We start from the raw sequence: 20530 nt of genomic DNA, 5'->3' as shown, positions 1-20530 counted from the left end.
AGTGTAAATTAATGTTCTCTGAAAAACTCCCCATGGTCTATTATGATCTATTCAACTGACTTTTTTTTTTTTTTTTTGACAGTGGTTATAGATACTAGTGGTTATGGTCTTATGTTTTAGACATTTAATGTGGTCTTATTTTCTATTTGCAAAATATTCTTAGTTTGTAGAATATAATCAAACAGTATATCAATATTTGTGAAGTTCTCCCTGGAGCTTGTTCTTTAGGAAAAAGGACGAGGGCTTTCAGGTGTTCTGCCACCAAAACTACTTGAGAACCATTGCTGTGAATTATATATTAATTAATCTAATATAGAAGGGAAACTAGGAAACCTTCCAAAGTCAGTTTCAGGTGAAAAAGATAAATAACATCACCAAAGGCCTTTGTCTTATACTCTTGTTAAAATTACCTTAAAAGTTTTTTACTATTAATAGTAAATTAGACATTAGATGAGAGACTATTTCTGGATTGACTGTACTATTTTAAGCACTGGCATTTGTGAGACCCTCTTCTTGAAATGTGTTAACATTGAAAATTATGTGGTTGTTTGCAAAGGACATTTCTAAACTAGCTGCTAAAATCAGCTAGATCGTGCTGGAAAATGATGTCAGTGCAATACTAGCTGAACTGAAGCCCAGTTTTGAGGGAATGTAAACTACTTTCGATCCAGCTGCATTATTGATTTAACAGCCAAAATAAGAACTTTAGTGTTTAATCAAAATGTCTGTTGTTTACATAGTGACATTTTTCTTATAAACTTAAAAGAGCATTAAATCAAGATGGAAACTGGTTTGCAATCTCCTGCCATGGATTTACTAAACTACTGGTGTCAAAAAAAGCTGCCACTTCCAAGTGAAATAGCTGCTGGGAGATTTTTAAATTAAAATTGAACAGGCAGTATTTAAAAGGATTCTTTTAAATGGAATGAAGTTTGATACTTAAAAGTATTGAGGGGTTTGGAATTTCTCAAAAAATATTCCATTTTTTTTGTACCTTTGTTGACTGACCACTGTCATCTTATCAGCAAAGTTTCAATGTTCATTTGCTCTGTCTGAATTTTAACTTTCTTTCTCAATGGCCATTGAGATGTAACAAAACAAAGATTTACATCATTTTACTAATTTTTTTTTTTTTTGCCTTTACTCATTGGGACCATCTGCTAAGCTTTTTAAGGCACAATTAAGGGAGCAAGCAGTCTTCTAGATATGCTTCTTTATGTTCCAGAGCTGCCCTGTTATCCAAGAGGATAGCCACTAGCCACATGAGGCTACTCAGCATTTGATATGAGATGTGCTATAAGTGTAAAATATACTCTAGATTTCAAAAGCAGTACAAAAAAGAATATAAAATGGATTGTTAATAATTGCATATAGATGTCATGTTGAAATAATATTTTGGATATATTGGGTTAGATAAAATTTAGTTAATACAGCTTTAAATTGCATACAGTTTTATTTGTCTTTTGCTGCGATAGTGTGAACAATGAGGAAACTAGAAAGTCAGAATACTGTAAAATTTTCATCAATATTATATATTTTGATCCAGTTCTTTTTTCCCTCTGGTTTTGAAATTGTATATCTTAAGAACAAATTGAATATGCTAAAATACTGCTTTCTTAGAAGAAGATATTTATGTCATGGTTAGACTAATTACATAGAAATTAAATGGATTTTTTTCTATGTGACTATAAAACAAAACAATTGATTTTCATAAATTGTTTTAAGATCCTTGCTCACATACATAAATTGACATTTTCATTACATAAATGTTTTATTAAAACATTTTTTATGGTAGACTTTAACTTTTCGCCAAGGAGTAAGATAAACTGGGCCTCACTTTAAAGAGATTTTAAAGACTTTTCTTTCTCTTTCACCCCCAGGTTTTAATCAGTCACCAAATCTTTAGATTTCATTTCCTAAATACTGAATTTTGAGAATTCAGCCACTTTTCCTCATTTCCCCAATTCTTTTGGGAGATCCTATCATTATCTAGAGAAAGTCGTGAAGAGAGGTTCCCCTGCCTCTATTCAAGACTCCTCCAATCTCTTCTCCATTCTATAACTCTAGTGATTTTTCTAAAATGCAAATATATTTCATCATATCATTTTCTTGGTTAAACTCTTGAGTAATTTTTTTATTGCTCATTGGAGAAAATGTCAAAAATATTTGAAACTACTTCCATCCTCTATCCATCCCTGGTCTTCCTCTCCCCCTGTCCAGCCAAACTTAAGTTCTTTTGGAACCTTTGATCTTGTTCCCTCTGTCCTCTGAGCTTTTGCACATGTTCTTTTCTTTGCCTGGAATGTTGTCCCGGCTCCTTTCCACCTCGATAAATCCTATTCATCTTGCGGGTCAAATTACTTCTTCTGGGAAGACTCCACTCTCCTTTCCAATTTCTACCCTATCCTAGTCAGGGTAATTGGCCATTCTTCTGTTTTCATAGCTGACTGTATTTCCCCAGCCACGGTAGTTTTCACACTGCATTATCATTCCTGTTTGTTGGACTGGAATGTAAACTTCAAGAGGCCAGAAACCATGTGTCATCTCCTAATGATTGTATCTCCACAGATACAATCTACATATCTGGGAATGAATGTTTTAAAAAAATGAATATTTGCTGTTTGTGCAAAAATGTAAAGAAAACATACTAATAGGAAGTAAACACATCAATAGATCAAGATGAATTCTTTTATTAAGTGTAACCCATTTTGAAATGAGATGATGTAACTTCAAAGATGAATCATAGATCAAAATTTAAAAGAAGAGACACAGAACTAGACCAATTTCCATTTCAGGTGGACATGGTCATTAACTGTTTATTATTTAATTTATAAGGTACATTGCTTGTATCTGTTGACACTTTTTAAATGTTCATTCTAATATTTCCATTTGAAGTTTCAGGAAGCACTAAAGTAGCTACTGAAATCTTAACATGGGAGTCTATGTGACATGCGTTAGCTGGACAACTCTCACTCACTCGTCATACCAAGGAGAATTTCCTTGGGAGTCATCGTCTTCTCTCCGTAGCCTCTCAGTTAGATGCATTATTAAAAATGGGTCTCTAATATATTTTTTCTTGAAATAATTTTTTAAAGTTTTCTGAGTACCAGACACAGTATATAACAGGCAATTGATGAAGAATTAGTTAATTCTGTAGTGTATGTATTTTTTTTTATTTAGCCCAACCTATTTTATCAGGATAATACCACTTTTCCTTTATAGAAATTTTATATTCAAGGACATACTGTATAGATAATATCTGTAATTTAATTCCAGAAAAATATTTGTTTTCTGACCTGGCTTTTATCATTTATTTTGTTAGTTGATTTAAACAATAAACACTACTAAATGTCTTCCATCTTGAAAGACTTTGTTATCAATCTGAAATTCATAACTCTGCTTATACAATGCTCTTGTACTTTCAAATTTAATTTTTAAAATTTTGCATTATGCTTATTTTAAGCCACCCAAAGACTTTAACAAATAATAGCTAAAAACCTAAAATGGAAACAGTAATGAAATATAAGAAATATATTTAGAGGAAACTTTCGAAACATCATTTGTCTCTAGAAATTACATAGTTTGGAATTCAATCTCCAGTGAAAATAGTAATCTTTAGAATTTATTCTTTGGTTGATTTTATAATAGAAAACATGAATTATCAAAAAGAGATAAATAAGAAGACATTTTTATTTTTATTTTTGAATTTTATATATTTTACCTGGATATATTGTCTTAAAGACAAGACCATATTTCAGCAATAATTTTATTCTCTATTTTTCCACTTTTTTATTCATAAATTAAGAATACAATGTGTGGTTTCATGCTACTGCTATAGTAAATTTCTGTCTGAAGCTTCTAGTGTATTGATTAAAATACCACAGAGGATACATGGGATTTGAAACCTTCGTAAGGAAATAGTTGGTAAAGAATGTCCATTTTGATAGTATTTCATTATTGATCCATGCTCATCTCTATTTTTCAATGTCCTATTGAGTTATAGCTGATTATATTTTCCCAAAGTCACTGCAAAAATCTCTCCCATCTCACATGTACTTCTGCAATATGATTTTATGTCTCCCCTATCAACAGATAAAATTCTCCTTCCCTTGAATTTGGGTTGGCTTTAGTGATTATCACCAGTAGAATGTGGCAGCAGTGACATTTGAAAACTTCCTAGGTTAGAGCATAAGATGTCTTGAGGTTTCCTCCTTGGTATCTTGAAACAGTTGCTTTTGGGATACTCCCTCTAGCAACCCAGACACAGGAAATGAGAAGAACAAGCCCCATGAAGAGGCCATGTGTAGACACTCAGAGAGCAGTTCTAGTTGAGCTCCCAGCAAAGAGTGAGCAACGGCTGCTAGCCATCTGATTGATCCATCTTGGAAAACCAGCATGTTATAGCATTCTGATAACTTCAGCCCCTATTCCATCTGATTCCAACCCAATGCAAGAACTTTCTTTTTTCTTTTTCTTTTTTTTTTTTTTTTTTTGAGACAGAGTCTTGCTTTGTTGCTCAGGCTAGAGTGAGTGCCATGGCGTCAGCCTAGCTCACAGCAACCTCAAACTCCTGGGCTCAAGTGATCCTCCTGCCTCAGCCTCCCAAGTAGCTGGGACTACAGGCATGCGCCACCATGCCCGGCTAATTTTTTCTATATATATTAGTTAGCCAATTAATTTCTTTCTATTTATAGTAGAGATGGGGTCTGGCTCTTGCTCAGGCTGGTTTTGAACTCCTAACCTTGAGCAATCCGCCTGCCTCGGCCTCCCAGAGTGCTAGGATTACAGGCGTGAGCCACCACGCCTGGCCTGCAAGAACTTTCTAAACAGCCAGACAACCCACAGAACCATGAAAGTTAATAACAAATTCGGCTAGGTATGATGGTTCACCTCTGTAATTCTAGCACTCTAGGAGACCGAGGAGGGAGGATAGCTTGAGGCCAGGAGTTTGTGACCATCCTGGCCAACGTGGTGAGACCCCCATCTCTATAAAAAATAAAATTAAAAAAAATTATTGTTTTTACCAATATGTTTTAGAATTTTTTTATATACAGTAATGGATAACTAGAACAGTACTCTATATATTATTTTCCTTTTGTATTTTATGTCTCTGTTAGTATGTATGTGTGCACTTTTACAATGAATCAAGAACTTTGAGCAAACCACATTTGATAAAATAATATATGATCCCTGGAAAAAGGACCCAAGTCAATCCCAAGAAGGGATTTCAGTGGTATTATGTTATTATTTCATTGTATAGTACTTACCTCCTCAACAATTTTACAGAGTTCAAATGAAATTAAAATGAACAAGTAAGGCTACCAGGTTGACTATTGAAAAATAAATATGCAAAATGCAATTTTAGAGACCAGTCAGGATTTAACTTGTGGGTCTGTATAAATATGCATACAGACTTCAGCTGAATAATTAAATAAACATTCTTTCATTGTTTTTTGGGACATTGGCTCCTTCGGCTAATTTTGATGTGGTGACAGTTTCACTCATTTACTCAATTCACAGTTATTTGAATTCCTTAACCAATGCCTCTGTTCGGCCTGCAATGAGATTTTCTTCAATTCTTGCTGGCTCTAGGTTTTGGCTTATAAAATACAGCATTGTGAGTTGGCCAGCCTACCAGAAACAATCTGGGATTAATGACTGATCTAATTCTTAAATGTTTGTGCAAAGGGCTATTTTGGGAAATATGAGGATTTTCCTGAACAGCTGTAAAATTCTAATACTTCCCTGAATTATTTATATTTCTTAGAAAAAAATGCACCATTCACTTTATTTTTAACTTTTGAATTGTAAAAGGAACGGTTTTCTCAGCATCCAAAATGTCAATTTCTATAATCTGCAATTTTAAAATAGCACATCTTATATTTTCCTGGTTAGAGCTGGAACCCATACTACTAAGTGAAGTATCCCAAGAATGGAAAAACAAGCACCAGATATATTCTCCAGCAAACTGGTATTAACTGAGTAGCACCTAAGTGGACACATAGGTGCTACAGTAATAGGGTATTGGGGAGGTGGGAGGGGGGAGGGGGGCGGGTATATACAAACATAATGAGTGAGATGTGCACCATCTGGGGGATGGTCATGATGGAGACTCAGACTTTTGGGGGGAGGGGGGGAAATGGGCATTTATTGAAACCTTAAAATCTGTACCCCCATAATATGCCAAAAGAAAAAAAAAAAAAGAAAAAAAGAAAAAATAAAATTGACAAACGGGATTTAGTTTTATTAAAAAGCTTAGGAAGGAAAATAAGTATTTTAGGATTGTAAGACTTTTCTCCTTGACTAACTGATATATATTTTCACAATTTTACAAATATTAATTAAGTGTATTATTATATAGGCTGGATTTTTTTATCATGAGTTTAAAAGCAGTAGAATAAGTGAAATATTTTACACAGATATATTTCTTTGACTTTTTTCTTTTTTCTTTAAAATATTTCTCTTGAGAGGATGATAATAATAAATGTAGTTTTAAAGATAATCCCACTTAAGTAATTTTAATGATTCTGGTGCAATTTCTTTTTAAATAGGACTTTATGTGATTTCTTTTAAGAAAGATTCTTTATATCTTTTCGGTTGAATGGCTATTCATTACTCAAGGAGTAGCTCCAAGAAGGAAAGGCAGTAAAAGTATAGTTAAAACATGAACTTCTTATTTGCTCTCATCTCAGGCTATTTACTTTGGTGCTTCTCATTATCTAAGGATTGGTGTTCCAGTTTAGGTCTTCTTTGTTTAAATTTTTCGACTTCAAATTCCAAAATGACTTATTTTTTATAAAATTTAACAAAATGTTTTTAAAATCACATGATTCTCATTTAAGAATGTTGCTGTTGGTCCTATTTTTCAAAGGTATGAGGAGTAAAAGGAAAGAAAATGCTGTTCGTCATCCTCCTTCATTAAAAAAAGCAGAGATTTCCAATGGCTGATTTTTAAGATTTCTTTTAGATCTAAATTTCAGTAATATTCTCAACACAGACAACTCCCTTTTCCCCATCCACTAGAACAAAGATTCTTGGAGACCGAAAAATTTCTTTCCTTCAAAACTTTCAGAGCAAGGTCTTACTCATTTCTACGGATCATTTAGAAATTTTAAATTAGATGTCCTGGAAGCAGGAAAATCAGATAGCTGATTTCTAGAGACTTTGCCTCTGTAATTATGTATGAGCTTATTTTTGACATACATATTATAAAAAGAAAATTTGCATTTATTTTGAAACATTCCAAGATCTTTAAAAATATGGAACTTCAAAGTGTTTCTCAAAGGAATAATAAATTGTCTTTTGCTTTCTAAATCTATGGAGAATACTATATCTGGAACTCCAGTACAGTATCCCAGAATACCAGACCTCCCCACCCACAGTGTCTTACTCTTTTGCCCAGGCTAGAGTGCACTGGCACAATCATAACTCTGCAGCCTCAAATTCCTGGGCTCAAGCTATCCTCCCATCTTAGCCTCCTGAGTAGCTGAGACTACAGGTGTGCACCACTACACCTGGCTAACTTTTCTATTTTTGTAGAGCCAGGGTATCAGTGTTGCCCACGCTGGTCTCAAGCCATCCTCCCACCTCAGCCTCCCAAAGTGCCACCATGCCCAGATAATTTTTTTTCTATTAATTATAAAGTCTAGGTCACAAGATGAACTGGACCTATGAGAAGCAGAATTCCTGAGTATAAAAAGTACATTTATTTTGCTTATAGAAAAAAACAGTTAAATGATATCAGAACATTAAGAAATCAAATTAAAGCCCCGGACTAACCTTTTGGTATCTCAGAATAAAATAGACAAATGGACCTACTGTCTATCACTTTCTTATTTTTTAATTTTGTAAAGCTAGGAAGAATGAATAAGGGCATATTTAAGATTTTCTTCATTGTTTGCTGTAAATCTACTTGTGCTGAAATACATTTTTTCCATGTCTCTTCTGCTTTCATACATGTGGGTGTACTTTGTAATTGGCCAAACAGCTCTTCTCATCTATACCTGCTTCCATGGGTATATTTAGAAATAAAACAGAATATCAGTTTTGATATGCAGCTCTTGTTCTTCAAAATACATTGTTACAGCCATGTGGATCAATTAGCAACTTTGTTTATATAGTATTTTCAAATGTGGAAAAAGGTTTTCTCTATTTTAAGAATCTTTTTTATGGCCTTTTGAGGTTGCTGCAAACAATTGTAGTCTAAATATGAAGATGGCACATTTTTAAGCAATATAAATGTGCTCAAATGAAAATAATTTCAATTTTAGTCATTAATTCCATTTCTTATAATGGGCAAGCTATGGTAACCACTTTAAGTTTGAGACAATAAACCAAGTAAAGAACGCTGTAGCTCAAGAAATCTCAAGAGTGTATTTTATGTTAGATACTATCTAAAGAAAATCAATATTACATTAAGTGGTATTAAATCTTTTATGATCCAGGATAGCACTTTACTTGTCCAATTAATTAATAGTAAATTCAATAAAACAGTAAATCTCTGGAGAGTTGGTTACCACAAAAAGACTTAAAATATGAGCATTCTCACTTGGTGCTTTTTTTGGTATCTCAGTTGCCTTTTAAGTGATAAATTTTAGCAGTATTTTATCACAAATATTAATACCTTAATATTATCTATCAATACCTTTATTTAAATTAAAATGGCTCCACCTACAATGAGGGTACAGTGCCCATCTTTAGTGACACATGTAGTCCTGAGTTTGGGCCATTATGTCCAGTCTCTGACCTGCCATGCCATCCATGGTGCTGCTAACAAGAGTAGTGCCAGTTATTACTACCTCCTGCCAGCTGCTTGACTGCATGTGGAAATGTGCTAATAATCCAGTGTGATACCAAATGAACATAGATGAGTATAAAAGTAACATAAGCATATTGACTTATGAAATATTTAAGTATTTTGTGTAGGAAGAATTGAAAACAAATTAAAATACCTATTTCAAGTTATTATTTGATTCCATTTCTTTTTCTTTTAAGTGAGCCACAACATAGTACCTAGACCTATAGTTTCTATTATAGTAGAAAAATTTCCTAAATGCAGTCACAAACACAATTTTGACATTGTGGAAAATGAAAATTAAAAAAAAAAAAAAACTCTTTTGGTGATTTTTTTTTCTTTTTCTCACCAGATTTTCTCTCACAAGATTTTTTTACATCAAATGTAAGAAGTCTGGAAAGGTTATGAAAACTAAACAGTCAGGTCTTCCCTTCTCAGGGCAGAATTCCCATGAGAATAACTTGTCATAGGAAGAACCCCTCTTATTGTTCAATCAAGGAAACTACTTTTAGGATTTGGCTTGTAGGGTATGAAAACTGTCCAATACTTAGTGGCCACCATATTGGATTGCTTTCATATGGCAACAGCAGCCTCTAGAGGCAACAGTGTGAATTGATGTTTTTGTTAAGAACTAGCCTGACTTGAATTCAGCAGGTATAATTTGGGGGAAGAAAACAGAAAGCACTATACATGAAGGCAATGCAAGAAGACACCAGTTTTACCCAGTTGAGGAGATCATTGAAACATTTATCTATATTAAAATGTCAACCTTCATGACCTAGCTCAGGTCTCACTTTTCTTTATTTTGAAATCTTTTTACTCCATTCTTTCAGTCTGAGCTGTTTGCCCCAACATTTGCTCATGAGAAGCCACTTTGTACATCCATTTGTGATATAATCCAGGAGCTGCTTAATCTGTATCATGAAGATCTGTAGCTAAACCTCGAACCTGTACCCAGCCTGTATTTTACACTGCATGGTATATAATGCACATACAACAATTTTATAGGATGAATGAATGATTGAGTGGATGAATGGAAGGGACAGAAAATTGATACTGCTGTAAGGCGCCCTGTTGAAGTATTGCTAAATCTAATTACCCCTGGAATCATCTCATGCTTACTCTAGTTTCTTCCTGTTATCTTAGTGGATATTTGTTTGCCTAAATTGACCTCTTTGAGACATTTAAAACGAGAGCTATAGTTCAGTTTTGGTATATCTTCAGCATCTTTCCTTTTAGATATATTCTTTTATGCCCATGGCATTTTGAAACTGTTTTATCTTACTCTTCTCTTTAAAAATAATCATCAGTTATGGATAGATTGCTCTTTTCTTGGTATATCATTTTTTTATTGCTACCATAACAAATGACCACAAACTTAAGTGCTTGAAACAACACAACTGTATTATCCTATTATTTTGTAAGTTGGAAGTCCATTGCAGGTCCTACTGGACTGTAATCCAGGTGCTGGCAGGGCTGTGTTTCTCTACAATGGCCATAGAGGATAATCATTTCCTTGCTCATGCAGGTATTAACAGAATTCAGTTCCATGCAGTTGGAAGTCTGAGGACCCAGCTTCCTTGTTGACTCTCAGCTGGGGGCTGACGTAAGGTCCTAGAGACCTCTCTCCAGTCCTTGAAAAGTCTCCTGCATCTCAGAACCAGCAATACAGTGTAAAATCCTTCTCATGCTCCCGTTTCTTTGACCTTCTGTCATTGCATCTCTCTCTCATTGTGGCCAGGAAAGGTTCTCAGCCTTTAAGTACTTAGTCACTCCTGTGAGTAGGTGGTGCTTACCTGAATAATCCAGGATAATCTTCCCACCTCAAGGTCCACAACCCTAATCACATCTGCACAATCCCATTCACCATGTGATATAACACGTTCACAGGGAATAAGGCACGGGAATCTCTGAGGGACAATTATTTTGCCTACCACAACTGGGATGTGCCAAGTGCTTTATGTATATCCTTTTAGTTATCTTTATTTTGTCAGAAAAAAAATCAAGTTTTACAAAAGTTGGCAAACTGGCTGCATTACTATGAAATGACAGTCATGAATTAAACCCATGTCTTCTTGATTCTAAAGTCATATTGCTCTTAATTCCTATACCGTGCTGTGTTGTGTGTGTGTCCTGTTACATGTGTGCAACACGTACACCCCCAGCAGATTACTAGATAAGTGTTATTTGAAAAACCATACAGGACCAAATAAAAAGTATAGTTTGTACCATTTCTTCTGGTAATATTAATACAAATCAATTTTCTATGTTAGTAATATAAGACTCTGGGGAATTTGGCATCTTCCAAATTAATGGCAAGGCTACAAGAACAGAAAATATTTGTTAGCCAATTTATTCATTTTCTAAGACTTCATTTTTGAAAGGTAATTATTTCACTGGGGAGCCATGAAACTGTACCTTGACTGGAGACTGCTAATGATCATGAAGAAATTATACTGCTTTAATTTGTAAAATATGTTTTTAATTTCTAAAATATGAATTCACAAAATAACATGCTTATATTTAATATGCTTATGCCTTTGATTTAGTGTTTTGAATTAAAAATTAAGTTTTAGGGGCGTAGTATAAACAGAAGGGCAACGTGTGGTCCCTTTATGTGTTCCCTGTTATTTTTATATCACAGCATGCGTCTACAACTGCCCCATGCTTGTGTAAATATACACATCTTTGCCCTAGCCCTTAACTCTGTTCCTTTTTCTCTTCATGCATTCTTTTTATATCCCACTTGTTTATCATTTCTTAAAATGTACTATTAATAGCCACAGATATTTTTCTTAATTATACTATTTTGGTTTCATTTTCTCTATGGTGTTTGCTTTACAGATATCCTGGTGAAGTGAGCTAAGTGTGCTACTCTGCTGAACTGCCCAATAAACCCAGATCTGAGCCTTGTTTCCATATCTTGCTTTCCTGAAGTCTGCTGTCATTGTGGGAGTATTGTTTATTTAGCACTCTCTTCTCTTTCTTGCAGAATCTTGATGCTCTGCACGACCACCTTGCTACTATCTACCCAGGTATGCGTGCACCTTCCTTTAGGTGCACTGATGCAGAAAAAGGCAAAGGACTCATTCTGCACTACTATTCAGAGAGAGAAGGACTTCAGGATATTGTCATTGGAATCATCAAAACGGTAGCTCAACAAATCCATGGCACTGAAATAGACATGAAGGTAATGATTAGGAATGGAGACTCTTCTGAACACAGATGACATTTAGAATATATAGATGACACTTTTTAAACTTACCTGTACTTATCACTGCTAGAGCAGTTCACAAGAAGTATATATAAGCCAGAACAGTGGAAACACCAGCAATCTTCCATATTTGGGCTTGGAATGCATTATACAGGATATTTTTTCCATGTGGCAGCAGATTTTTTCTTCTAATTATATGTTGCTCAAGGCAACACGAAATTTAGTTTGCATTCCCTGTGAGCACACACCAGCTGGGAAGCAGAGGGGTATGTGGCTCACTGAACTGTGGATTGCAGCATGCAAAATATCCATAACTTGTATAGTCAACTTCTAAGACAATATAAAATTAGATATTCTACACACTCTTAGTTCTGAGTGACAATTTCAAGGTACTGATATAGCAGTGGTACAACCAAGAACTACTATTTTTCTCTGTCTCTGGCCCATATAATCTCTCCCAGTCAGCTGCTTTTTGTTTGGTCAGTGTGTTCAGTCCCAAGAGCCATTTCACAGTGACCTTAAACTTCAGCCAAAGTAGGGAGAGTAATTCTTTATTTTAAATTTTTCTTTTTTATAGAAAATCTAATAGGCAGTTCTTTCTTAGATATCATAGTTATGTTGTAACACACATGGGGAATCCCAGACTTTTAAGTACAGTATCATATGCATTAAAAATTGTAATATTTAAGTTAATTTTATGAGAAAAGTATCCCATATATTTAATCTAGTAATGCTGATAATGTCACATTAGATTTTATCATTTCTTTTTTCAGGAATTGGTGCCAATTCCTACATGGCACTTGGTGATTCCTAGGTGCAGCATTAATTTTTCTACTAAAAAGTGGAACCATATAATATGACACTGTTAGATCTAGAGAGTTAAAAAATAAAACCTTAGGTAAAGAGTCAAAATTCATCCATGATTGGGAACTAACTGGGATTCAATCAAAATAGATGATTATTAAGTATTAATGTGAAATGTCTGATTTCCTTAAGTACTAAGTTTGACAGTTGATATCTCCGACATTTCACTTTGACACTTTTATTTTTATTGTGAAAGTACATCCTTAGTTTTTAAAATGAAATTTTGGCTTGTGATTATTTTTCAAATATTTTTAGAGCCATTTTTGTGAAACCATGGATGAGTCAAAAATTCATGTTATTTTCGAATATAAGCTCCATGGTGGAACCGATATAGTGCAGACAGCTCAAAATATCAATGAAGTGTTTAGGAAGGATATGGATAATGAACTCATACTACATCCATAGTTTGAGAAGTTCCATTCTGATAATGTTAATCTGGAAATGAACCATGCAGATGACCTGAGACCAAGGTAGATGAGCTGAAAGCTGTAGTGGAAGCAAATCCACCTTAACCTCTGGGTGAATTAACAGCAAGGTTTGACGTTACTATTCCAACAATGTTGGACCATTTGAAACAAATGGGCAAGGTAAAGAAGCTAGATAGATGGGTTCCACATGAATTAAAATGAGCACCAGAAGAGAAATCGCCTCAAAGCTTGCCTTTCTTTGCTGTCATGACATAAAGGTGAACCATTTCCATTCTGTATTGTTATATGTGATAAAAAATGGATTTTTTTTTTGACAATCACAAGCATTTGGCACAATGGTTCAATAAAGATGATGTGTTGAAACACAGTCCAAAACCGAACATTCATCAAAAAAAGCTAATGGTGTCTGTTTGGTGGTGCAGCTCTGGTATTATGCACTACAGCTTCATGAAATCTGGTCAGTTGGTTACAGCAGATGTCTAGTGCAGCCAACTGGACAAAATGATGAGGATGCTTGTGATTAAGCAGCCAAGATTGGTCACTAGACACAGGCTAATCCCCTTGCAAGACAACGTTCAACCACATATCGCACAAACAACACTACTCAATCTACAGAGGCTGATTTAGAAACTGTCTGTCATCCACCATATTCATCAGACCTTGCACCAATGGCCACCACTTCTTCCAGGCTTTGGATCACTTCTTGCAAGGAAAGATATTCAAATCTCAACAAACTGTAGAAAACACCTTTTGCAATTTCATAGCCACTGGCTCTCCAAGCTTCTTTGCTGCTGGCATAAACAAGCTACCGTTAAGATGACAAAACTGTGGCAATGGTTTAGGTGCATACTTTGACTAATTCTATTGCTTCTTGTTTGAGATATAATAAACTACTTTTGATTTAAGATTGGACATTTCATATTTAATGACCTAATAGTATATGCCTCTCATTTCCTGTCTTTTGATCTTGACAACAAACACACACAACATTTATATTGAGTGAGCATGTATCAGGGGCTTTATGAATACTGTTGATTTTGTTTTTTATTTAGCTAAGCTGAGTAAGAAGCAGGTATATAGAAACTTCAGAAAGAAAGACAAATTAGGGTACACTTGGAAACTGCAGTTACTATGGTTTTAGAGTGGGAGATTGATCAGTGGGAGATTGATGGCATTAGAAAATTACATGAAATTAAGTTTTTATTTAATTACTTCATTCACTTTATACAGTATTTAGGTTCTTTTAAAGCTTTCATTTATTCAAATACTACAATACAAACTTCTGAGATATTTTCATTTTGTAAATATATTTTGTACATTTAATTTTTTCAAAGGCATCATTTTAATTCTTGAGGTATTCTTATATCAAATGCATAAGTTTAACTGGTCTAGAGATACTAGACAATTTGAACCATGTAATAAATATTAGATCATGTCATGAAGTCTGATATACCAGTGAGGGGTTAAAATTACAATCGAAAGAGCAATGTATTTTGCCAGTTTGATGAAAGCAAAAAAGTAGAATCGTATAATTAATTTATAAATTTGAGGTACATATAATTTGGGTCCTCTAGTTAAATGGAAACAGAGCAGAACTTCCAAATAAGGCTTGAATTTTAAGGTTGACTCTATTTTGTTTTTCCATAATTTAGGGAAATCAACCTTAATTGGGCAAAATTTTCCGATGATAACTAAGAATACTAATATTTAACAAAAGTAGGAAATTATTGTGACAGTTATCGTAGTAATTATATCCTAATTTTCCTATAAAAATATACCTGCAAGAATATATGCAATAGCATTTGTGGTTCTTGTGATTTGTTTTTTAAATCTCAGAGTATGTTAAAGTGTGCTCCTGATGAAAAAAGTAAAAATGAGTAACATTTTGTTTTCATTCAACTATAACTGAAGAAATGTTGCCCCAACCATTTCCCTTTTGATCTAGCTGCAGTAAAGATAGAGTTTTCCCTTTGTAAGAGAACACATTTCTTTCAATTTCTTAGACTAAAAAGAAAAAAATATATACTTTAATAATGTATTTGCCTATAAATAACATTTAGAAATGTAGTTATTTCTTCAAATTATAAAGTTTTGCTCACAATTATGATTATTTCCTTGGAAGGAATTCCTAGGTTTGGAATTAAATCAGAAAATTCACAAAATTTTAAGGTATTTTTTATGCATATTATCAATTTATCCTTAAGAAAGATTAGTCAAAATACTTTCCCATGAGTGGTGTTTGAGATGCCTCTTTTTTCAGTGCCTTACCCAATTTGGTATTATAATTTTATATACTTACCAGTTGATAGATAAAAAATTACATTGGATTTGAATATGTATCTCCATTTTATTTCCCCTTGTTTTCAAAGATCATTTTTATTATATTTGATAGACCACCTTGTGTGGATTTTACACGTGTGCCTGGCTGAGGAGGCAGAGCCCACCGGGACAAGGGGTGCTTTTTTCCTGATTCTGTCAAAGAGGCCACTTGAGATCATTGCAAACTAATACCAGATTTGCAATTTTACTGTGAATAATTATTCAGTCTTCAAATTTCATAGATCAATGTCCAGAACTATTTTTCTAGTTTAGACATGTATAGTATTTGCATTTTTGTTAAATTTTTGTGATTAATCCTCTAGGAACAGTTCTCATAACCGGCTTCTTATATTTAGGTATTTTAACCTAACTGAAATGGAGACAATTAATGTCAGTTCCCCCCTTTGATATTCAGGTGATTCAGCAAAGAAATGAAGAATGCGATCATACTCAATTTTTGATTGAAGAAAAAGAGTCAAAAGAAGAGGATTTTTATGAAGATCTTGACAGATTTGAAGAAAATGGTACCCAGGAATCACGCATCAGCCCATATACCTTCTGCAAAGCTTTCCCTTTTCACATAATATTTGACCGGGACCTAGTGGTCACTCAGTGTGGCAATGCCATATACAGAGTGCTTCCCCAGGTAAGATGACAGCACATTTCCTTGGGGCCTAAGACAAAAGGCTATAAAAATACCATTATTACACACAGCCATTTATTCATTTAACCTTTTGACTATGTATTAGGTAATGGACAGCATATTGTATATCACATAAATTAACTATGGCTAAGTGTATTTGACCATGCTGTGACCTTCCCTAGGACAACTATTCATTTATTTTTTTCTGTTTTAATCATGTACAAAAATGGTAGGAACATTAGGTAGAAATGGTATACTTGTTTTGATGAGAAAATGAGTAACTTTCCAGTAATACTCAGCCTCCACATATTTATTGATTCATTGAGTAAATATTTATTGGATATCTATCATCTGAAAATAGCTTTCAAAATCAACTATTGATGTTTTTAAGGAAAATAATAGAATTTTAAAAAACACAAGGAAAAAGATAGAGATTATCATATAGTTTAGTAAAAAAAAAAAAAATCAAAGGAAGCAGTTGGGGTGATGGTGAGAACCTACAGTTGACTTGTACAGTGTTACACCCATTTGTAAAATCCTTTTTTATTTTTCTTTCATCTACTAACTTTTGGAGATGTAGTTGACGTGTTTTTATAGGTACTTTTCACATGTAATTAAATAGACTTTACAATTCAGGATTAGCCAAATAGATCAGGTATAGGAGATCTGGAAGCAAAGCAGTATACTGCTTGGGCTGCTACATTGACTGTTTCTTCCTCATTGTATAACCTTCAATGTGTAATGTCACTTCTCTCTGCCTATTTTCCATTTATTCTGACATGAGGATAAAAAGCACATGGAGAACACTTAGTTCAGTGCCTGGTGTATTGTACACAATCAATAAATGTTATCTATTAATATTGTTATTAGCCTTCTGTTGATAAACATGAGAGTGTTTTTGATATTTTAATTTCATTTCAAGCCATAAGCAAATAATATGTTATACCACATTTTAAAAGATAAATTTTTATTCTTTCTTCCTCTGAATATGCTTTTAAAATTTGTATTAGCTTATATTTGAATATTAGTCATCTGAATCCATATTAGTTTTCATGTTCATGCAACTATTTGATGTCCATTTAATCACTGAGTTGTATCAGTCAAGCTTTTGAGTCCATAGTTGAGCTAAGTTTCCTAAAAAATAATTATCATTTTCTATTTTTACATATACTTGAGCTGGTTTAATCAAGTGATTAATTAATATCAAATCATAAAAGCTGTTTTAAATAATTAAGTGCCTTTTTCTTTTTATCTGCATTTTAGCTCCAGCCTGGGAATTGCAGTCTTCTTTCTGTCTTCTCTCTGGTTCGTCCACATATTGATATTAGTTTCCACGGGATCCTTTCGCACATCAATACAGTTTTTGTATTGAGAAGCAAGGTAATCAAGATATCATTTCATTAAATGTAAGTAAGGTATGTTACAAATTAGAAGTACTCAGGAGGTAAAATGATCATATTCCCCAAGATGAAGAAAGTATTGAGAGATAAAAAAAACAAACTTCAAAGGAAGACCTATTGAAAGGTAACGTTATTGATTTTTGGTTTGCCTGAGGAGCAGTGGGACTCTAGCTAAAAACTTAACGGAAGTAACTTCTAGAATATCTTGCTGAGACAGCCCATTTTAAATAAAACCAACATCTTTTTCTCCCTGTGCTGCTGCAGCACCTTGTTTTTGAAATCAGAACTAATAAATATTTTTTTAACTTCATCCAAAGCCATTGATTTATTCTACCTTAAATTATCTATTATTGTTGGTGGCATTTTCGGGGGAAAATAAAAGTTATAAAATATTCCCACAGTTGATAATTGAAATAGTGCCCAGATCTCATAGTTACTATTCTTGGGATATATACAATAAAAATCATTTTCCTGGAGTACACATTTCATCCTTCCTTCATCTCTCCCAAGGCCTGACTCACACATAGTTTATGTATTTGGAACTTAACTACTTCCAGCTGCTCTATGAAGATAGGGTTGTGGAATGGGGAGGCTTGGTTTATTGTTTGATAGAGTCTGATAATATATCTTTTACTGGAAAATCAGGGGAAAAACAAGATTCACAGAATCCTGAAATAAACAGTATTACAGCTACTATCTTTCTAAGCTCAAAGGAGATAGTCACTTTTCTATGGTTGTTGTAAGGGGTTGTTTGTAAAGTAGCCATTATTAGGCTTATTACCTGGCAAAGCTCTGGTGAAACGCCCTCTGCTGTTCTGATTGACGTATTTATTCTCCCTTAGGGCTTGGGGGGAAATGAGGTATATGTGTTCTTCATTTTGAGTTAATGAATTGTTAGGTAGCAATAAAGGCACTAGGTGACTGGTTATGTCTTATCTTTTCAAGGAAGGATTGTTGGATGTAGAGAAGTTAGAATGTGAGGATGAACTGACTGGTACTGAGATCAGCTGCTTACGTCTCAAGGGTCAGATGATCTACCTGCCTGAAGCAGACAGTATACTTTTTCTGTGTTCACCAAGGTAATAATTTTAAGATTAATGATAATATATATAAGTACCTATCTTTAACAAAGTAATTCAATAACATCTTATTCAATCATGTTTACATATTGTGAAGTATAATTAGATTTTACAACCCTTGTTATATACTTCCCTATAATGAGAATAATTTCATTTAACATTTGTTAATAAACTCAAAAGAAATCACATATTCTGTTTTGTTTTCCTGAGTGTCTATGCCATTAGGTCATGGGATACCTTATCTACCATTAGAAAATTCCACATTTTTATACCTTCAAAAGAGGTATCATATAGAAAAGCAGTTTTATAAACTATCAAATATGATGGCATAATAAATACATGGGTATATTTGACACCAAGAAATTATCTTTTAGCAAAAAATTAGCAAATTAGCAAAAAATCTAAAAGGATTCTAATTATTTCTGAGTTTGAATTATTTTATATTAAAAATATGTAGCTACTCTGACAAAAATACATTGTTCAAAATATAGCATTAAATTAAAATTTATGTAACATATGTTGTTTGTAATAAATATCAGAGGAAATAAAACCATAGATTGTTATTTTCTCATTTTGAAAGAGCATTTTACTGAAAGATACCCTGGAAATTAGAATATGAAAACTAGATATAAATTTGCTTTATAACAATAGAAAAGGCACTGCGGGAATTGTTGTTAGATGATAACTTGTGTACTTATAACTTTGTATAAACAAAATGTATATGTATTATCTACTAACACACTCAAGAAAGCATGTTTTGGTGTGAACTTTCAATCATTGTGTCCCAAAGGGAAAAATAACCAGTTACAAGATTCATAGAATCCATAAGGCAAAAATGAACTAGTTTTTCATTATTCGTGGTAAAGGGAGTAAAGATGGATTGTTTTCTCTCTTTATAATGAGAAAAAATATACTATTAATAAATAACAGCCTTATATTTAATATCTGAATAGTTTTCATAGGGATATTTTCTATATTATCTTTCAGTTTAGGCTGATGGCACCAAAAAGTGCAACTTAGCAAAAAGTTCACATTTCAAGTTCACTTTTTTTTTTTTTTTTGAGACAGAGTCTCGCTCTGTTGCCTGGGCTAGAGTGCTGTGGCATCAGCCTAGCTCACAGCAACCTCAAACTCCTGGGCTCAAGTGATCCTCCTGCCTCAGCCTCCCGAGTAGCTGGGACTACAGGCATGTGCCACCACACATGTTGTCCGGCTAATTTCTTTCTATTTTTTTAGTAGAGACAGGGTCTTGCTCTTGCTCAGGCTGTTCTCAAACTCCTGAGCTCAAATGATCCTCCCACCTCGGCCTTCCAGAGTGCTAGAATTACAGGCATGATCCACCACACCTGCCCAGTTCACTGCTTTTTGATAGATTTTTAAATATCTAAGAGAATAAAGTCATATTCTTCATTCAATTCATAATTTTATTTCCTTCAGCCTGACCCTTTGATTGGTAGGCCATAGCAGGATTATACTCCTTGACAGTAATCAGGGTTGGCATTGTCATGTGGACAAGCTGGGACTGATTTTGTCTCATTTCCCTGAATGACAGTGTGATGAACCTGGACGATTTGACAAGGAGAGGGCTGTATCTGAGCGACATCCCTCTGCATGATGCCACGCGTGATCTCGTTCTTCTGGGAGAACAATTCAGAGAGGAATACAAACTGACCCAAGAATTGGAAATCCTCACGGACAGGCTGCAGCTCACGTTAAGAGCCCTGGAAGATGAAAAGAAAAAGACAGACACGTAAGAATATAACACTTGGGACACGACTATGATTCATAG

The 20530-nt window shown here is 34.0% G+C and overlaps 1 protein-coding gene across 1 annotated transcript in view; it reads left to right on the top strand.

The window, feature by feature from the left end:
• Positions 1-20530, top strand: part of GUCY1B1 (guanylate cyclase 1 soluble subunit beta 1) — a 46413-nt gene that overhangs the window by 18371 nt on the left and 7512 nt on the right. The window contains exons 5-9 of the mRNA XM_012783622.2: positions 11787-11984; positions 16035-16265; positions 17526-17642; positions 18608-18741; positions 20294-20491. Of these exons, the coding sequence (XP_012639076.1) occupies positions 11787-11984; positions 16035-16265; positions 17526-17642; positions 18608-18741; positions 20294-20491 (878 nt within the window). The remainder of the gene's footprint in view (positions 1-11786; positions 11985-16034; positions 16266-17525; positions 17643-18607; positions 18742-20293; positions 20492-20530) is intronic.

The sequence above is a fragment of the Microcebus murinus genome, chromosome 15 (assembly GCF_040939455.1).
Source record: "Microcebus murinus isolate Inina chromosome 15, M.murinus_Inina_mat1.0, whole genome shotgun sequence".
Taxonomy (NCBI): domain Eukaryota; kingdom Metazoa; phylum Chordata; class Mammalia; order Primates; family Cheirogaleidae; genus Microcebus; species Microcebus murinus.
This window is presented reverse-complemented; position numbering and strand designations above follow the sequence as displayed.